This window comes from Callospermophilus lateralis, chromosome 10 (genome assembly GCF_048772815.1).
Source record: "Callospermophilus lateralis isolate mCalLat2 chromosome 10, mCalLat2.hap1, whole genome shotgun sequence".
Classification (NCBI taxonomy): domain Eukaryota; kingdom Metazoa; phylum Chordata; class Mammalia; order Rodentia; family Sciuridae; genus Callospermophilus; species Callospermophilus lateralis.
The window spans coordinates 64,166,999-64,186,909 of record NC_135314.1 but is presented as its reverse complement, the minus strand read 5'-3'; the positions used below and the strand labels follow the sequence as shown (position 1 = coordinate 64,186,909).

At 33.7% G+C, this 19,911-nt stretch overlaps 1 protein-coding gene across 1 annotated transcript in view; it reads right to left on the bottom strand.

Annotated features, from left to right (window-relative positions):
• Positions 1-19,911, bottom strand: part of Usf3 (upstream transcription factor family member 3) — a 46,518-nt gene that overhangs the window by 15,608 nt on the left and 10,999 nt on the right. Inside the window, exons 2-6 of the mRNA XM_076868858.2 lie at positions 9,848-9,972; positions 8,314-8,378; positions 7,162-7,190; positions 4,996-5,078; positions 58-154 (exon numbers count right to left, since the gene is read on the bottom strand). Of these exons, the coding sequence (XP_076724973.2) occupies positions 58-154; positions 4,996-5,078; positions 7,162-7,190; positions 8,314-8,360 (256 nt within the window). The 5' untranslated portion in view covers positions 8,361-8,378; positions 9,848-9,972. The remainder of the gene's footprint in view (positions 1-57; positions 155-4,995; positions 5,079-7,161; positions 7,191-8,313; positions 8,379-9,847; positions 9,973-19,911) is intronic.

The window sequence follows — 19,911 nt, the reverse complement described above, 5'->3', positions numbered from 1 at the left end:
ACACAAAGATCTAAGCATTTAACAAAAATCATAAAGTAAGACTCTCCAAGTTGTTACCTTGTTCATTGTTTCCGCCATTAAGCAGGAGTTCATCATTTTGCCTTTTCAATTCTGTTATGTATTTAAAGGCTTGGTCCAGGATCATATTCTTGCTCTGCCAAAGAAAATTAATGATTTAAAACTTCACTGAAGGGTAAAAACTTTCCAGAAGAAACTGAAATCTCTGGCTTCATCTCACATGTGTTATGCAACATTTCAAAATTTAAAGCAGGCACCATATTCAAACACTTCTACTAAATATCTATCAGGCTTTGTCTTTCTTTTCTTTTTGGTACTGGGGGTTGAACTTGGGCCTTAATAGGCACACACTCTACCAATGAACCACACCCCCAGCCCTCTATTGGACTTTTACTATGTGTCAGGCTCTGTTGTTTGAGGCACTGGGATACAGTAATAAAACAAAGCACCTGTCCTTGAAGAATATAAATACATATGCAAAATAATTAGGTGATGACAAGATTACACACACATACAAAATAAAATAGCAGGGTCCCAGGGAGGGGGTTAAATTGATGGTGGAAGTTACTCTGTGCTGTTCACTGAATGTTTGTGTCTTCCCACCAAATTCATAGATTGATGTCCTAATCCCTAATGGAATGGTATCAGGAGGTGGGACCTTTGAGAGGGTATTCAGTTACTCATGAATGGGTTTAGGGACCTTATAAGAAGAGAGGGAGAGATGACTTCTCCTTTTCCTCCATGTGAGGACATAACCAGGAATCAAATATAGATTTTGGAGTTCCCAGCTTCCAGAATTATGAGAAATAAATCTTTGTTGTTTAAGTCACTCAGTCCATGGTGTTTTTGTTACAGCAGGCTGAATTAAGATGCTCTCTGGGAAGGCCACCCTGTTTAGTGATACTTAAGCAAAAACCTGGAAGTAAAAAGCACACTCTGTAGACATCTGGAGGAAGAGGGCCCAGGTATGAGGTCAGAAGGCAAAAGGTTCTCAGGCAGGGCTGGGCTGGGCAAGGCTACAACAGCAAGGAGGTAAGTAGAGTGAGAATCCTATACATCAGGAAGAGTGGTAGAAGAAAAGGCCAGAGAAAACCTTCAGGACCATTTAAATATTTCAGACCTTAATGTTATTCTCTACTGTTAGCCACAGTTATAAATGATCCAAAGTAACAAGGTGAGAAAGAAACATCACTTGATTGAGTTCTGGTGTCATATTCCTAGTATATTCCATTCCTAAGCTTTTCAAAAAGATTGTGCTTTATGTCAAAGTGCTCCTTTATTCTAAATTGATAATTTTAAAAACTGAAACATAATAGTCACTTGGCAAAAAAGTAAATATATGAAGGAATAGACATCAAAAGTAACATTCCTTTGTGTTTTAGCTCTCCTGGCCCTGTTCCAGAGGTAATAACTATAAACTTACTTGTATATCCTTCCATAAATATGGTATACCAATATGTACATATATATATATTTTTTAAAAATTTTGTACCAGGAATCAAACCCAGGAGTGCTTAACAACTAAGTTACATCCCCAGACCTTTTTATTTTTTATCTTAACACAGGGCCTTGCTAAGTTGCTTAGGACCTTGCTAAATTGTTGGGGCTGGCTTTGAACTTGTGATCTCCTGACTTAGCCTCCCAAGTCACTGGGATTACAGGCATGTGCCACCATGCCTAGCTCAGATATATATCTTTTTTAAAAATCCAGATCAAAGGATGCTATAAACAGAACAGTGTACTTTTTAAAATTTAAAGATATATCTTCTACATATCATCATGCGTAACTTAGAAGTCTATCTTCACACTGTTCTTCACACTAAGTCCCAGTAGAGACTCAGTAATATAAACCAAGGAAACTATTTTAAGAAGAGAAAACTAATATTGTCCTTTCTTGAAATAAGAATCTGAACCAAGGTAGAACCTGATAAATACCCAGGCACCTGACCCTTTACTAGAGATAGCAGGCAGAGCCAGCAGCAATGCTCAAGAAAAACTTTAGGCTACTTTTCTTCTGGGAGCCAAATACAGACTTTCTTTGCACATTCTAGGACACCAAGGAAGAGAAATGGTATGGTTTCCTTTCTTCAGAGAAACTCATGAAAGCCCAAAGCATGAAAATAAATTTTTGCTGAGCAACTTCCAATATTTAGTGAGCACACCTGTTATACATTAAAATGCGGAGAAAGAAAAATCAGAAGACATAGTTTGCCATTGTGTTAAGGAAAGAATACATTTTTAGAAGACTTAAAAACACATTTGTGGAAGTCTAAATCCACCCTGTAGGGGAGAATGAAAGGAAACTGAAGTCTACGTTCTTGCCAAGGGGGATACTATTGAGCCACAAGTTGATTTTGTCTTCTAAATTCCTAGGAAGTTTCAATACTGAGAAGCACAGGTTGCTACAGAAGGTGGGGCAAGGTACAGGGACTTGACCGAGAGGACTTGTTGAAAGGCTCTTAATAAAGCAGTAATAGGAACCACTTCCCCATGCATACATCCTATGCAGCTGGATGACTTCCCCCTTCTTGCCCCAACCACAAGAAACAAGTTTATTTTCTGTGAAATCTGAACCAGAGAATTTTAACCTCAGAGATATTTGGCACAAAGGTGGACACGTTGAGGCTCCCAAGTGAAAACAGGGTAAAGTAAAATTCTCCCTACCAAAGAATGACACTTTCTATCCCCACCATCCCACCATCCCTGACCCAAAATTTGAAATATTACCAAACAAACTCATACTCCTCTCCCACCATTTCCACTCCCAGGTAAGAGACTAACAGATTCCTTCTCAGGAGGGAAAATTAGTATTTATCCCTCAGATTTTTTTTTTTTTTTTAGTTCTACCACGACCACAACAAAAATACTACTAGTACACCATCTAATCATGCAATAGTCAGGGACACCAAAATTACAAGCCTATTTATTTGATCAGCTTTTTAAATGTCTATCCTCAAGTCAGAAAAAAAAAAAATAGCTACCTGTCACTAAGCTTTAAGAAAAGCCTCCAAAAAGAAAGATAAAACATCCAACAAAAGGGGGAAAGAAATCAGAAAACTTCAGAAAAATTCCTAGAAAACATTCAATTAGATTAGATGTTATTAAATCTACATAATTAACATATGGTATTAAACAGGAGAGTTGGAAGATATCAATTAGTTGAGATTGAAAAAGGAAGACAGAAGATTTCAGAAATAAACTTTCAAAGGAAGGAAATGGAAAATGGAAATTGTGTGGTAAACTTGACCATCCAGAAAACTACGAAGAGCCTGTTGGAAGGATGGAAAGAATTAAAGATAAATATATAGAAATTTAAGCAAATGAAAAACTATGAGTTACATATGAAATGAAACATAATAATAATATACTCCTTGGGTAAACCACAAACAATAGTTACATATTCTTAATAATATAAAAAATATAAAAACTGAATATCAATTTTAATCAGAATTATATGGGAAAGTCAGGGAAAAAGCACAATAGAATTTTTTTTAAAATATTTTTTAATTGTCAATGGACCTTTATTTTGTTTATATAAATATGTGCTGAGAACTGAACCCAGTGCCTCACACATGCTAGGCAAGCACTCTACCACTGAGCCACAACTCCAGTCCGCATAATAGGATTTTGATAGATAATATCTAAAATGGAAAAGTTAAGATATAGAAATGTAAGTAGGTTATTTTGAAATATAACAGTAAGCAAGGTATGATGGCATATGTCTACAATTCCAGTGAGTTGGGAGAAGCTGGAGACACAAACTTGAGGTCAGCCTTAGCGACTTAGCAAGATCCTATCTCAAAATAAAAATAAGAAAGTACTGGAGGGGTAGCCCAGTGGTGGAGAATCTCTGGTTTCATCCCCCAGTACTGAAAGAAAAAAAGAAAGAAAGAAAGAGAAGGAAAAGAAAGAATGAAACACAGTAGTACATTTCACAAGGAGGAACAGTTGAGAATGTTTGCTCTGAGGAGCTGTGTTAGGGTTGGGATGCAGGTACGAGATTAATGTTTGTTTTAAGCTTTTTAGTGCTATTTGCTATGTGCATATATTATTCTTTGTCTAAAGAATTTAATTAAAATTAATTAACAAAAAGCTACTACTAATTATGATATCCTATTATTAAAATTAAAAGGAAAGGAGATCATAAGAGAAAAGGTATCTACAACCAAAATTTTACTGTGTGATGAGTGAAGGTAATAAAGCAGATTATGAAAGAACTGAAAGACAGGGAATATATCTTAGTGGTAGAATGCTTGAGTAGCAAGTGTGAGGCCCCGGGTTTGATCCCCAGCACCATTAAAAAAAGGACAAAAAAAAAAGAAAAGAAAAAAAAAACAGCACTGGATAGATACACATATATTCTTAGAAAGCAATGTCTGGAGAGACATGCAACAATATTTTATTAGTAATTATAACTTGGGAGTGGGATATCAATTTTTTTAAAAAAATATTTTTTGCTTTCAATATCATTTCAATTGTTTGTTTTGTTTTCAATGAGCATACTTTATCCTCATTATCAGAAGAAACTAAAAGCTATCTTCATGAGGGAAAACTGAAAGCTGAGATTTTTAAGTACTATTGGGAATTGATAGGGCATGGAGAATAAATAAAGAGATACTTGGAAGATTCTAGGTAAGAATTTAAAAAGAGTAGAACACATGAATTGGCAGAAAACAAAAGATTACAGACCTTATAAGCAGAGTATATAAACATAATCATGAGACTAAGTTATTAAAAGGATCTAGACATTGTATGGTACTTTTGACCATGTAGAAAATTGTACTGAGATTGTTAGAAATGTGGGGAAAACTAATGTTAGGTATATAAAAAATGAAGCAAATGAAAAATGAGGCAATTATGAACTTCAAAGAATTCCCCATAAATGGCAGGTAACAAAAATAATTATTCTAAGTACTGAAAAAATTTAGGGAACTCTCTGTTCATAAGCAATGAATGAAAATATGAGTGGATTCTTACCTGCTTCAGAGCTGGGGAACATGGGATCAGCTCGCCTATTCTGTTAATCCCAGCATTAATTTTCTTCTTTCTATGCCTCTCCACTAGATTAAGGGAAAAATCCATATGTCAAATCTTATATTACCCTGTTGAAGTGCCCAATTTTCCCTGGGCAAAGAAATTTTAGGTAAAGAAATCCATTAGAAATGTTTATCAAACATTACTACTGAAGACAAATAACCATAATAAGCAAATCAGATTTCTAACAATGCAATACTTTAGATATAATGTTATAAAATCAACATAAGCAATAAATTTACTAGCATTTTAAAAAATATCATCTATGGACTGGGGATGTAGCTCAGTGGTAGAGCACTTGCCTAGCATGCATAAGGTTCTGGGTTTGATCCCTAATATCATGCAAGAAAGAAAGAAAATCATCTATAATAATTACATTCAAATTATTAAAAATAGGAATGATTAATACTGTGTTATATTATTATAAATCATTTATTATAGTTCAAGTAACTAAAAGATTTTAATGATAACATTAGCAACCTAAGTTATCAGAAAACTGCCTTTTTATAAAATCAGACCTTTCTACACAGGTTAAAGAACCTGAAAACACCTTTTGGGTGAACAGATGGCCCTTTTTGAATAGAAACAGCTATTAGTGATGACTTAAAACAGAAAGCAAAAAGCACTGGCTTGTTTTTCTCTATGGAGTATGGGTTGTCTACTCTGGTCATGCAGAATCTTTCTATCTAAAAACCAGGCAACTGACAACTTCTCAATTAACTGCAAAATATTCCAGACTTCCACACTATAACTTTAAAAGGGGCAAAGGATACAGAGATTATCTAATTTCTATAAGGCACTGTAAGTAGAAATACTACTTTTAGACATTTTATATTGAGAAGTTTTCTAAAATCTTTCCTTTCTAACAAAGGATAGCAGACTTCTAAGACATCTTTTTCAGATTATCCACTGGGAAGAACTTGTTTTACAAAATGTATATATTTTTTGCTTCATGATCTAGCACTAAGAATAGTCTATTTAATGATATTTAATTACTCTCTCTTAATAAGGCACAGTCAGGACATATTTATGGCACCATAAGAGAGTTGATTCTAATGAAAAAATTTAGTTCATATGGCCAAATAAGAATTCATACATCCCAGAAATCCAAAGCAATAAATTAGAGCCTACCTTTCTTCTGAATTCTCCAATAATAATATTTCTTGGTATCTAAAAGCAGATTTTTTTAAATGTGTGGAGTTAAAAAAATTACAACCCAATATTAAGACTCTTTGCCTATAGTAATATTTGGGGTTTCAAAGGCATTAATATATTTATTATGGAAAACAATCCCACCAGTTTTTAAGACATGTTTCCATAGATAAAAATTTCTCAAAGGTCCTTTCCTTAAGGAAAGATATTATTTATAGAGTAATAGAAATCAACTTATATGTAAAAGTATTCATAATATATGTGTGCATTATAACTTTTTTTTTGTCTGAATGAAGTTCCTGATGGAAAATAAAGTGGCATACAATGTGCCAAACTGAAAATGTATGCACAATTCTATATATGTTTATCTAGCTTTGATCTATACTTTTGATGTTTGAGATAAAAATCAAATATTTATTTTCTACATTTCTTTCTATAAATAAAGACTATACAACTTAAGACTGTTCACATACAAGTCCCTTTAAGACCTGTAGTCCACTGCTCATCTCTTCCTTACCCCTCTAGATAGCTGTCCCCTCTGGAATTTATTCAGACAGGCATATAACCTTCATTCTACTGAGAAGCGTATCTGGATTTCTTTGGTGGGTAAAATCCCCTCAAACACTAACTCCAGGAATATACTAATCTCTTAATTTATCCAAATAGACTACAAATCAAAATATCATTATCCATGAGACTCATAATTTTTTTTTTTTTTTTTTTTTTGGTGATTGAACCCAGGGCCTTGTGCATGTGAGGCAAGCACTCTACCCACTGAACTATATCCCCAGCCCAGAGAATATTTTGTCAATTAAAAACAATAAAGGTACATTTTCTTATAATACAATAAATAATGGTTCTATGCTTATAACATAAAAACTTAACAATCAACTATGCTATAATTTCATTTTAAAAACAAAAAATACTAACAAGTAAAATTTAAATTACTGTATCTACCTGCATTGTGTGTTTCCCGGTTTTTCTTTCTGAAACAAAAAGTATAGATAAAAGGTAACATGAAGATAACTGGAAAGCACTTTTACCACTTTATATTTTGAGAACCATAAAATAAGTTTTACAAATTTGTATTTTCAGCATCAAAAATAAGCCATCTGAAGAAAACTTTTCTTAATATATTATGGTATAAAAACATAACTAAAGATACCTCCATATAAATTCAGAAGGCACCATTTCTAGAACTACAATTCTCTAATCTTTGATACTCAGAAGTCATGCGTTGAGAATAGAATCAATCACTGAAGACCATAACTATTTGAAACATGTAATTAAGGTGCTAGTAAAATCTCAAGTGATGTGTCCCATAGGTGACTTCTGATGTCTGCCTTGGCACCTAGGCAGGAGTGAATGTGTGAGCAATGAGCAACAGTAGAGAGTAGCTTTTTAATTCACAGGTAGGGAAATGTGGTAGGTGACAGCACACTTAGGCACTGACAATTGACATTTGAGTCATCTTTTGCATTTGTATACTTAGTAGGTTGTCCAAACTCTTAAATTTCTTAAAAGTCCACCTATTAAAGACATTGATTTTTTCCCTGTTACACATCATTTCTCAATACATTATTATCTTTAAATAGCTATTCAGCAAAGAAAGAGAACAGTGACTTCAATACTAATAAAAGCACAGGCCATGCAATTCTAAGCAGATATTGCCCAAAATGCTACAAATTCAGAAAAGGGGTTATACAAAAACAAAAGTCATATTATGTAGGCATATTGGCATTAATATTTTACAATGATGCAAAATATGAACTCAAACTGACTGTGACCTAAATGTTTTGGGATCTACAAAAATTCATACTGTATGCTGATAAAAATGTCACTAGAACTAAACATTTAGCATAGATTTGATATATTATTTTAACTATTGATGGTTATAATTACTTGTTAAATTTTTGGTACAATAAGGAAGACAGGTAAATTTTAAACATATACCACTTTTAGTAAATCTATATTTAATCTACATGTACTTTCGGAGATTATTTTCTAGCCTGAACAATAAAAGTTCATTAAGGACAACCTACTTAGCAAAATGGGATCTAATTCTGCTTCTTAAGTCTATACTATATTATTTTTGGTCTGTGGACATACCTATGCTGCTTTTTTGTAGGAGTTTCATGCTCTGTCATTTCTGGCATGGTGACAGTGATAGGAACCTATAAAGGGATAGAAAGATACACCAGAATGTTAGTCATCCTAAAACCTTGGAGAAATTGATCAATAATAATTTGATTTGAACATAAAAATGCTAAAAAAAACTGACATTAAAGCACTGTATTAGATATTGTGAATGGAAAGAGTATAATAGTACAAAATATTATGACTAGCAGATGTAAAACACAGTGAATATCAAATGTGAAGTATAACCACAAAGTGCTTGAGAAGACTGGAGTAGAAAAATACCATTGTGGGCTTGGAAACCAAGAAAGACAGGTCAAACATTCTTAAGTTAGAAAAGTACATTATTTGTTCATGAAACTGAAATGTAATACAAAATTGTACTAGGGGCTGGGGATATGGCTCAGTTGGTAAGTGCTTACTTTGCATGCACAAGGCCCTGGGTTCTAATCCCCAGCACCACAAAATTAAAAATAAATAAATAAATTCCACTAGAACAGTGATCCCCCTCTCTGAATACAGAAAAGAACAAAAAACAAAAAATAGAAGTGACAAGTGAACAAATGTAATATTCCTTACTTGGAAGCAAGGATTCATTCATTTGCTGAACTTTAAACTGCTAGAAGTCTCATGTTATCATTTGAGAGTCATTAAAATCTAGGCATAAAAAGCCTATTGATATTTAAAATATCAGGATACTAATAAAGAACATGTTACCATAGGGAAATATGGACATATATAGGGAAATCCTGGAAGTAGAAACATTATTAATTATAGTTACAAAAGGTCAGCAATGCTTTTTTTTTTCTCCTCTCTGATTATCAAAAACTTCATAACAAAAATTTTAATGTTTTTAAATTACAGGAACTGAACACCTTCCAAAAGAGGTCCACCAAGTTGGGGTATGTGTTCTGGTATACTGAAAGAAGTGCTAGTGTGACTTGCCCTTTTTCCTCTGAGAGAGGAAAGAAGACAGCAAGTATGCAGTATGAAGTCAGAAAATATCAGTTTAAAATCTGGTTCTGCTATTTCCTAGCTATCAGGTCTTAGGCAAGTTATCTAACCACTTGAAATCTCAAATATTTTGTCTATGTTATTGGGTTATTTTGAAAACGGAATGAATGCAAAGAGAGCACAACACTATGGTACCTGACAGTAATAACAATTCGATAAATGTGAGCTATGATTATTAATGAGGTATTTCAGGGTAAGCTCCAGCCACAGAAAGGAGGGGAAGGGTCCTGGGAAATAAGTAAAAAGAATGCAGGCAAGAGGCTGTCAGAAAGTACTGACTGAAGTACACCACAGAGAAATGTGTAGTTGAGACCCATTTCCAGCAATTCACTCCTATTCGCCTACTCTACCTTCTCTCTACAATTAATGAAGCTACCTATGGGCCTAGAACACTCATGTCGGGTAACTGTATAATAATAATAATAATAATAATAATAATAATAATAATGATAATAATAAATAAATTAATTAATAAGCATGCAATCTCTGTTACCTCTTTCACCCAAGGTCTTGCAGAGTTTCTTTACTTTTGACTCCTGGCTTCCAATACCTCCCGTTTCTGATCCAAATCTATCATGTTTTGCCAGAAGATGGTCTATAGATTATGTTTTCTTCTTTCTACAAAAGAGAAAAACCAGCGAGTGTTTATAGTCTCTAGGTATTCAGTAGCAGCACATGGGACAAGGGCTGGCAACCAATGGCATGCAGATGTTTTTGTGACATGTGGGATATCCTAAATTCTCCCTACCACCTAGAAGTAAATGAATGCCTTTGTTCGCAAAAGTCCTTTTCTACCCACATGCAATGGGGCACACCTATAATACTGGTATCTTGGGAGGCTGAAGAAGGAGGATCACAACTTGAGGCCAACCTCAGCAACTTAGTGAGACCCTAAGCAACTTAGCCAGACACTGTCTCAAAATTTAAAAAATAAATAAATAAAGAGGGCTAGAGATTTGCTGGATATGGTGTCTCTTGCCTGTAATCCTGTAATCTTGCCTTAAACCCATTTTTAATTTTTTGAGGCTGAGGCAGGAGAATCAGGAGTTCAAAGCCAGCTTCAGCAACATCAAGAGGCTAAGCAACTAAGTGAGACCCTGTGGTTCAGTGGTTGAGTGCCCTTGCATTCAATTCCTGGTACCCACCCATCCCCTGTCTTCCCAAAAAAGAGGGCTGGGATTTAGCTCAGTGGTGAAATGCTTCTGGGTTCAATCCCCAGTACCAAAAAAAAAAAAAAAGTCCTTTCTAATGGGTTACCCATACTCCACCCCACGAAGCTGATTGTCTGACAGTCAATATATGGCACCTGGGAGGAGATTCCCTCTACTCTTATGTAGGTGCACTGCCTGTAGGTTACCTAAAATCCTCCATGTATGTTCTCAATTCTAAAATTATCTCCATTTCCTATTTTTACCTTCTCTCCTGTAAAAGTGACAAAACTTACCCATGGACCTTCCTTCAAGGCAATGACACTAGAAAACAGCCCTCAGACCTATCCACTGTATGTACACACTCTCTCTCAATATATACACATATACACTATACATGTGTGTATACTACACACACACACACACACACACACACACACACACTGAGTGTGTGTTTATTTATGGCCTTTATCCCAGACTTGACAAATGAGAAAGTTTGGGAGGATCCAGAGGTTTTCATTTTCAACAAGTTCCTTGGGCAATTTTCCTTCTTCCTTTCTCTCCTGGCCTTCTCCCTTTCCATCTTTCTCTCCCTCCCAGTACAAAAAAGTCTAAGAAAATTAGTTCTACTTTAGAGCAATGTTTCCCAAACATTCTGGATGATTAAGTATTACCTATAGGTAGAGTTGACCCTCTGTATCCCTGAATTTCACATCTATGGATTCACCCACCATGGATCAAAATTGTTTGGAACAAAACCTTCATCAGTACTAAATATGTGCACATTTTTTTTAATTCCCTAAACAATAAACAACTATTTACATAGCATTTACATGGCACCTGGAAGGAGTGGTATTGAATATTGTAAGTAGTGTAGAGATGCTTTAAAAGAGGAGCAGCTAGGAGTGCGGCTCCGCAGTATAAGTTTGCCTAGCATGCACCCGGACTAACAGCCCCCAGCATATCTAAATAAACATATACGCATATATCTATTTAAGTATAAATATACATTTATTATATGTAAATATATATTTATTTTATAGATAAATACATGTGTGCTGGTTATATGAAAATCCTACAGTATTTAATGATTGACTTGAGTATCCTCAGCTTTAAGTATCCAAGAAGGGTCCTGGAACCAATCCCCCATAGATACCCAAGGACAACTGTACTTGTTTTAAAATACAAATTCTCAGCTCCTTCCAGACTCAGTGAATCAGTCTATAAAGGAAGAATTCCAGTCTCAAAGGGAGAAGTCTAAAATTTGATAAATGCCCTAGGTGATTCCTTATGGGGAAAATTTGGAAATACAGAAATATCTTTTTTGTTTTGTTTTTTTAAACATCTTTATGAAGGTATAATGACATATAATAAATACATACAATAAATTGTACTTATTTAAGGTGTACAGATACCCAAGAAGCTATCACCACAATCAAGAAAATGAATTCCTCTATCATCTAACTAAAAGCTTCTTATCTATTCTCTCTGTTCTTTCCTCTATTCACAGAAAACTACTGCTCTGCTTTTCATTATTAGACTTATTTCTAGACTTTTTAACTTTTATTTTTAACTAATACATAGAAATTGTACATATTTAGGGAGTAACATGATGTTTCAATACATTTATACATTGTATATGTTCAAATCAGGGTAAACCTATCAAACTTTTATCCTTGAAGCCAGGGGTGCTTAACTACTGAGCCATATCCCAGATCTCTTTATTTTTGAGACAGGGTCTCACTAATTTGCTTAGGGCCTCATTAAGTTGCTGAGGCTGGCCTTGAACTTGGCATCCTCCTGCCTCAGTCTGCTGCATTGCTAAGATTACAGGTATGTCCCATCATATCCAGCTTATCATTTCTTTATGATGAAGGCATTGAAAATCCTCTTTAGCTTTTTTTTTAAAAAAAATAGCAAATTATCATTATCAGCTGTCACCCTACTATGCAACAGAACACCAGAATTTCTTCCTTCTAACTAATTGCATCTTAATATCCATTAATCAATTTTTCCCCATCCTACCCTTCTCTCTACTCTTTCTAACTGCTGGTAACAATTCTACTCTTGACTTCTATCAGATAAATTTTTTTAGATTCCACCTATGAGTGAGATCATGTGGTACTTGTTTTTCTATGCCTGGCTTATTTTAATTATTTTAATAATCTCCATTTCCATCCCTGTTGCTGCAAATTCCATTGTGTATGTGTACCACATTTTCTTTATCCTTTTGTCAGCTGATGAACACTTGGGTTGTCTCCATTTCTTGACTATTCTAAATAGTGCTACAAAAACATGAATGTACAGATGTCTGATAGATAGACTGATTTCATTTATTTTAGATATATACCCAGTAATGGGATTGCCAGATCATACAGTAGTTCCATTTTTAATTTTTTGAGGAACCACCATACTGTTTTCTATAATGGCTATACTAATTTACATTCTACCAATACCTTGTAAAGGTTCTCTTTTCTCCAGAACTTCGAAGCAGGTATCTTTAACTGATGAAATTTTAAGCATCTGACTAATAATTTAGTTCCAGTCTTTCTCCTGCTGCACTTTTGAAAGACTACAAGTAAAACTCACACATAAAGTGCACAACTCTTAAGTACTAAATTCAGTGAGCTTTGACAAATACACACACCTGTGTGACCCAACTCTCATGAAGATACATAACATTATCATGGGAGAATTCTTTCATGACCTTTCCTAGTCAATTCCTTCCCCTATTCTAGAAGAAACCACTGTCCTAATTATTTTCACCATAGAATTGTATGTAAATATATTAACTGAGGATTCTTTTGAGTCAAGCTTTCACTCAGCATAATGTTTTCAAAATTCACCCTAATAGTCTGTTCTTTCATATTGACAAGTGTAAACCTATAAATGGGTGTGAATTTATAACAGTGTGTTTATTCATTTTTTCTGTTGATACATGGGATGTTTGCATGTTTTGGCTATTATGGATAAAGCTGTCATAAACATTCTTAAGTCTCTTTATGGATATTGTTCTTCATTTATCTTGGGTAAATACACAGGAGTGGAAATGCTCATCATATATCCTGAATTTTCACTCCCTGGTATTCACCCAAGACAAATGAAAGGCAATATCCACAGATATCCCACTTTCTCCGGAGTGATAATATCATTTTACACTCTAACCTGCAATGTAGGAGACTTATGGTTGCTTCATGTTTTCACCAAAATTTGGTGTTGTCAGTCTATTAATTTAGCCAGTCTGGTAGAAATATAGTACCATCTCAGTTTAGTTTGCACTTCCTGGATGATTAATGATATTGAGCACTTTAATGTGCATATTAAGGCTATTTGTACATCTTTTGTTGTTCATATCTTTGCCAATTTTTAAATTGTGTTGTATACCTTTTTATTATAGACTTATTGAAAGTCTTTACATATTATATTCTTTATACATTTTGGACATCTGTCCTTTGACGGAGATATATTTTGCAAATATTACTCCCATTATATAGTCTGCCTACATATTTTCTTATAGTTTCTCTTGTGAGCAAAATTTCTTGATGAAAAGTAATGTCAGTTTTTTCTTTTATGATTATTATTTTTTGCATTCTGTTCAAAGAAAAACATTTACCCAAGATTTTCATCTGTGATTGCTTCTATATATATAATTTTAATTGTTATGTTTAGGTCAATGATCCATATTACATATGGCTTGAGATAAGGGTCAAAAATCATTTTTTCCCACATATATATTTAGTTGTTCTAATGCCTACATATTATATGATTCCATTCATACCAAAAGTCTAGAATGGAGAAAGAGACATAATCAATTATGTCATACTAATCTAAAATTAGATTATAGTAATGGTTGCATAACTCTGCAAATATACTAAAAACTACTGAATTACACTTTAAATGAGTAAACTTTATGTGAATTATATCTAATCAAGCTGTTAAAAAAGGAGCTCTTTAATGAAAGTCTATGGATAATCTGAAATTCTCTACTCATTTGCTCTTTCCTTCCTCATCAGTTTATATGCATCTGATTTCTTTCAGCACATAATTTCAAACTTTTATTTAGTTACCAACTATATCCAATCTCTCCATTTAAGGAAAATGAGAGGCAACCAGAGTAAGTGATGCTGGCAAGTACTTACAAGAAAACCAAATCTAGCAGTTCAGTGGCAAACCATGTTTTCTTCCACCAACAAGCAAATTACAATAGTGAAAAAGGTTCATTTAAATTGTGTTATTTAGATACAAAAAATAAAAATCTAAGGGGCTGGGTATGGTTCAGTGGTAGAGCACTTGCCTCACATATGCAAGGCCCTGGGTTCAAACCTTTGCATTGCAAAAATAAATAAATTAAATAAACAAAAATTTAATTCTTACCTTAAATTGTCAAGTTATAATTAAAATGTTTTGATTTGAAAATATTTTGTCAAAAAAGAAAAATGATTAAAAAATTTAAATAATTTAAAAAATATTTTGCGATTTATTGCTTAAATATTTATCTACGATTTCAGAAGAACACTTTCAATCTCTATACTTTAATTTCATTTTACTATTGTTTAATGCATTCTTAACTGTTTTATAATTATTTTAAAAATTTATGGAATGGTTACATAAATATAGTTTTTAAATGTGTTCTATTGTTTTATCTGAGAACTCCAGCAACCTACAGTCTTTTCCAGTCAAAATAACTTCCCCTAGTGGATTAGTATATGATCCACTGAAAAGCTTAAATCCCTGGTCTGCATCTACTGTCCTTTCACACTCTATAACAAAAGAACTCTGCTTATTTTGATCACCTTGCTCCAATGGTTTTACTTTATAATAAAAGTAACATATAGCTACAAAACAAAGCAATATAGAAAACTACTTCATTACATCTTTCACTCTGCATTTTTAGGTATTCCTTTCTGGATCTTTTTCTGTACCTCTGATTTTTCTCAAATGTTGGGCCATAAGCAATTTTATATTCTGAATTTTACTTAATATGAACATTTCTCCATTTCATTAAATATTGAAAATCATGATTATGCATTTACAATACCATAAATGCTATATTTATTTTGCTATATGAGCTATTATCTGTAACCATTTTTTCTAGCATCTTAGGTTAAAAATTCTCTTCTTGGAATGCACTTCATTATTTCATGTTCTGACACTAGAAAGAAATTTCATGTGAAGCTCAGCCAACCTATATCTCAAGAAAAAGACATGAGTCAAATGAATAATTTATTGGATACAGTTTTAAATGTTTATTTTCAAACTACAAAAGTAATCTGTTTGCAAAACAAATTATTTTCAAAGAGTACAGCAGAGTAAATTTAAATGGAAAATTTTCTTTGCTCTACAGTTCCACTCATAAGGGATAACCACTATAAACAGCTTGGCTCCTCACCACCCCATACTAGGGATCAAAACTAGGGCCTAGCACACGCTGGGCAAGTGCTCTATCTCTGAGCCACATCTCCAGCTCCTTTTTAACTTTTTATTTTGAGGCAGGGTCTTGATATTGACCAGGCTGAACTTGAACTTGCAATCTTCCTGCCTCAGCGTCAGGCATGTGCCAATGCTCCGGGCTCAGTTTGACATTTTTTAAACCTTTTCCTTGTTCTGCCCCATATAAACTACAAATACTTCTGGCACAGAAATTATATTGTCACTAAATTTGGAGAGAACTTCATATTTTATGGCTTCTTTAAAATTCAATTGCATAACTAATCCTTGCTCTTTGTAAAAACTTTAAGCAGCATAACTGTAAATGAAGTACCAATATTTTCTACTTTTAACAATTTGGTGGTATCAGTTCCACACATTTTCCTACGTATGTCCAAGCAATTACTTATGTACATATAAGTGTTACACTGAGAACAAGACCCATAAAATTCAAATAGTATATTTTCCACTGCCTATTCAAATCTCTTCTATATGGTGATCCGACTTCTTGCATAAAATTTAGGGCAGATCCCGTGACTTTACTGGCCATAATTATATAAGAAAATTTTTTTTTAAAGAGAGAGAGAGAGAGAGAGAGAGAGAGAGAGAGAGAGAGAGAATTTTTTTAATATTTATTTTTCAGTTATTGGCGGACACAGCATTTTTGTATGTGGTGTTGAGGATTGAACCTGGGCCGCACGCACGCCAGGCGAGCACGCTACCACTTGAGCCACATCCCCAGCCCCACAAAAATTTTTAATCACAGAAAAATTCACTAAAAATATCTCAATAAAATTCTCCTGATGTGGACAATGCCTCTCCTGACCCAGTATCTTCTTTCTCCCTCAGCCTCTGACTTTTGTCTCTAGCCTTATAGCTCCAGTTCCTCCTGCAGAAGCAGTCTTGCCCTAATCAGGAAGACCTGCAGCAGGGTGCATACATCTGCCCACAACTGTTCCACATAAACACACAGATCTTTGATGCAATAACTCCAAGAAATGTACCCTAAGGATGTATTCCTATGTGTACAAAATGACATTTATTTAAGGATATTCTCTGCAACATTGTCTGAAATACCAAAAGATAAGGATATACCTAAACTCTCATCAAAAGAGACTGATTAAACTTCAATACTATATTGAACTACCTGTAATTGCCTATATACAATCATTTTTGCCTTTTGAAACCTCAGTTTCAGATGATTCAAACTAATATCTCCATCCATACAATACAATGATACTATCACTGGTATGTACGTATGTATGTATGTATGTATCCAGAGAACTAGATTATGCTCCCCTAAATTCATATATTGAAATCCTAACTAAACCCCAGTGCCTCAGTATGTGACTATATTTAGAGATAAGGGATTTTTAAGAGGTAATTAACTTAAAATGAGGTTGTTATGGTGGACCCTAATCCAATGAGATAAGTGTAGAGGCTATTAGGACACAGACAACACAAATACAAGGATGACCATGGGAGCACACAGCAAGAAGCCAAGTCTGCCAGCCAAGCATAAGAAACCAAACTTACCAACACCTTAATCTTGGGCTCCTAGCCTCTAGAACTATAAGAAAATGAATTTCTGTTGTATAATGTACACAGTCTGTGGTATTTTGCTATGGCAGTCCTAGAAAACTAGTATTATTATATTTTATTCAAAATTTTAAGTTATGAACTATTGTATATAATATCTATCCCTTTGGAATGGGAGTATCTATGGAAGGATTGCCCGTGAGGAAGGAAGACTTGCTGTTAAATTGTTGATATATTTAAAATACTGAAAATGGGCTGGGGTATAGTGCACTAGCAGAGAATGTAATGTATATCATGTGCAAGATCCTGGTTCAATTCCCAACACCAAATAAATAAAAAAGTAAATAAAATACTGAAAAATAAAAGAATATTACCCCGAATGCTTCTTTTTTTGATGAAAATTATTAAATCTCCAATACTACCTCTTCAATTCTAATCTCTCCCATTGGAAATCAATTTGGCATCAACTTTAAAAATAAAGAATATTTCAAAGTGACAAATAGAATGATTTCAATTTTATAAAAAATTTCTGTGCATGTGATAATATGTTTATATAGATAACCATATATAATATATATATGCTGGAAAAACATCTGTAATAAATACCTTTTAAATTTTTATCAATCCAAAGGCAACAAAAGTAGCATAGTATTATTTAATTTAAATCCCCTTTATGACTAGTAAAGCTGAATACCTTTCAGATGTTATAAATATTTACCTTTCTTCTTTGATTTTCTCTTTTATTATTACCTCAGCTTTTTCTTCCTTGTAATTTCAATTTTTCTTTCTCTAGTACTAGGATCAAATCTTGGATCTCACACACACTAAGCAAACATTCTACCATTTATTCAACCTCCCCAGTACTTTAATTCCAATTTTTATATCTTCTTCCACCCGAGTTAGATTAAAAAGCTCTCCAAATAGTCATATTTCCTTTTTGGTTACTCTTCTATTTATTTACTTATTTTATTAACTGTTTTCTTGCATTATGTTTGGCAATAAATAATATCTACTTTTTTGAATTTGATATTTTCTTTGTAGCTCTTACATATTTTTGTTTATTGTTCCATGAGTGTATATTATTAGTTCCTTAGGTACAAAGTGTTTCTTATCTTGAATTAAACTTTGTCTGATAACAATATTACCATGCATTTTCTTTCATTTGCTAGGAGTACGTACACATATTTTATCCCTCTGGCATTGGTTTATTTTAAATTGTCTGAAACAACATAAATCTAGAGATTTGTTTCTATAAATTCATTTTTAAAGCGAGAATTTATTTCAGTCATATTTATTGTAATTTTTGTTATATTTGGTCACATACTTTTCCCTCTCTTTCCCTTATCTATTTTTAGTTTACTTGCCTAATAACATTTTCCTCAATTTTTTTCCTTTTATTTCAATCTTACTCATGAATGTCCCTTAGCAATTTTAAGAAACATACTGCAGTGGACATTTATATTTTCCCCTCTTCATTTCATGAAAACCCCAAACTGTCACTGATGTAACCTCTCCAAAAGATGGCACTTGTGCTTTCAGTGCCAGGTTGTAGCAGGTCTTGGCAAGTGACTTTCTTCCAGCCACATGGTTTGGTATCAGGTTGGGTGAATTAGAACAAAGGTAGGACTTTCTTTGATGGTATGGAAAATTATGCTTTTTTCTTTCTGATTAAAAGAGAAAGCATGTAATTCCAACTTGTAGACATCTTGCAAAAAAGGGAAGCCAGTGTAAGGATAAAATAGACCTTCAAAGAAGAGCAAAACAGAGACAGAGAAATGGAGTCACATACTTATAATCTAAAATATCCTAACAGTAACCCCTTGGAATCCACAGGAGATTGGTTCCAGGACCCTCCATGAATACCAAAATCAGAGAATGCTCTGGTCTATATATGAAATGGTGTAGTACTTTCATATAATCTAAGTATATTCTTTTGGATACTTTTAAATCACCTCTAAATTACCTATAATACAGAATACAATGTAAATGCTATGTAAATAGTTGTTCTTTATCATTTAGAGAATAATGAAAAACATGTCCATTAGAGATACAATTTGTTTCTTTATTTTTTATTTTTAATTATGATTTTGTGTGTGTGTGTGTTTGTACTTGCGTGCATGTGTGGGGCCTCACATGTGCTAGGCAAGAGCTCTCCCACTGAGTTACATTCCCATTCCTTTCTGAATATTTTCAAAGTTGGTCAAATCTCTCTATATAGAACCTACAGACATAGAGAACCAAATATATTAAAATTTAAACCTTTTTTCCCCTATTAAACCTGTATTTATTGTCTCCTCTCTTTCCACTACTAAAGTTTCAACATACTCTATCACCCACCAACTGTCTTCCATTCACCTCACAGGGACTTAATAAAATTGTCTGGAATATAGTACTAGAATGTTAATTCCCCTCGTGGATCTGTACACCATGCCTCAACAATGCA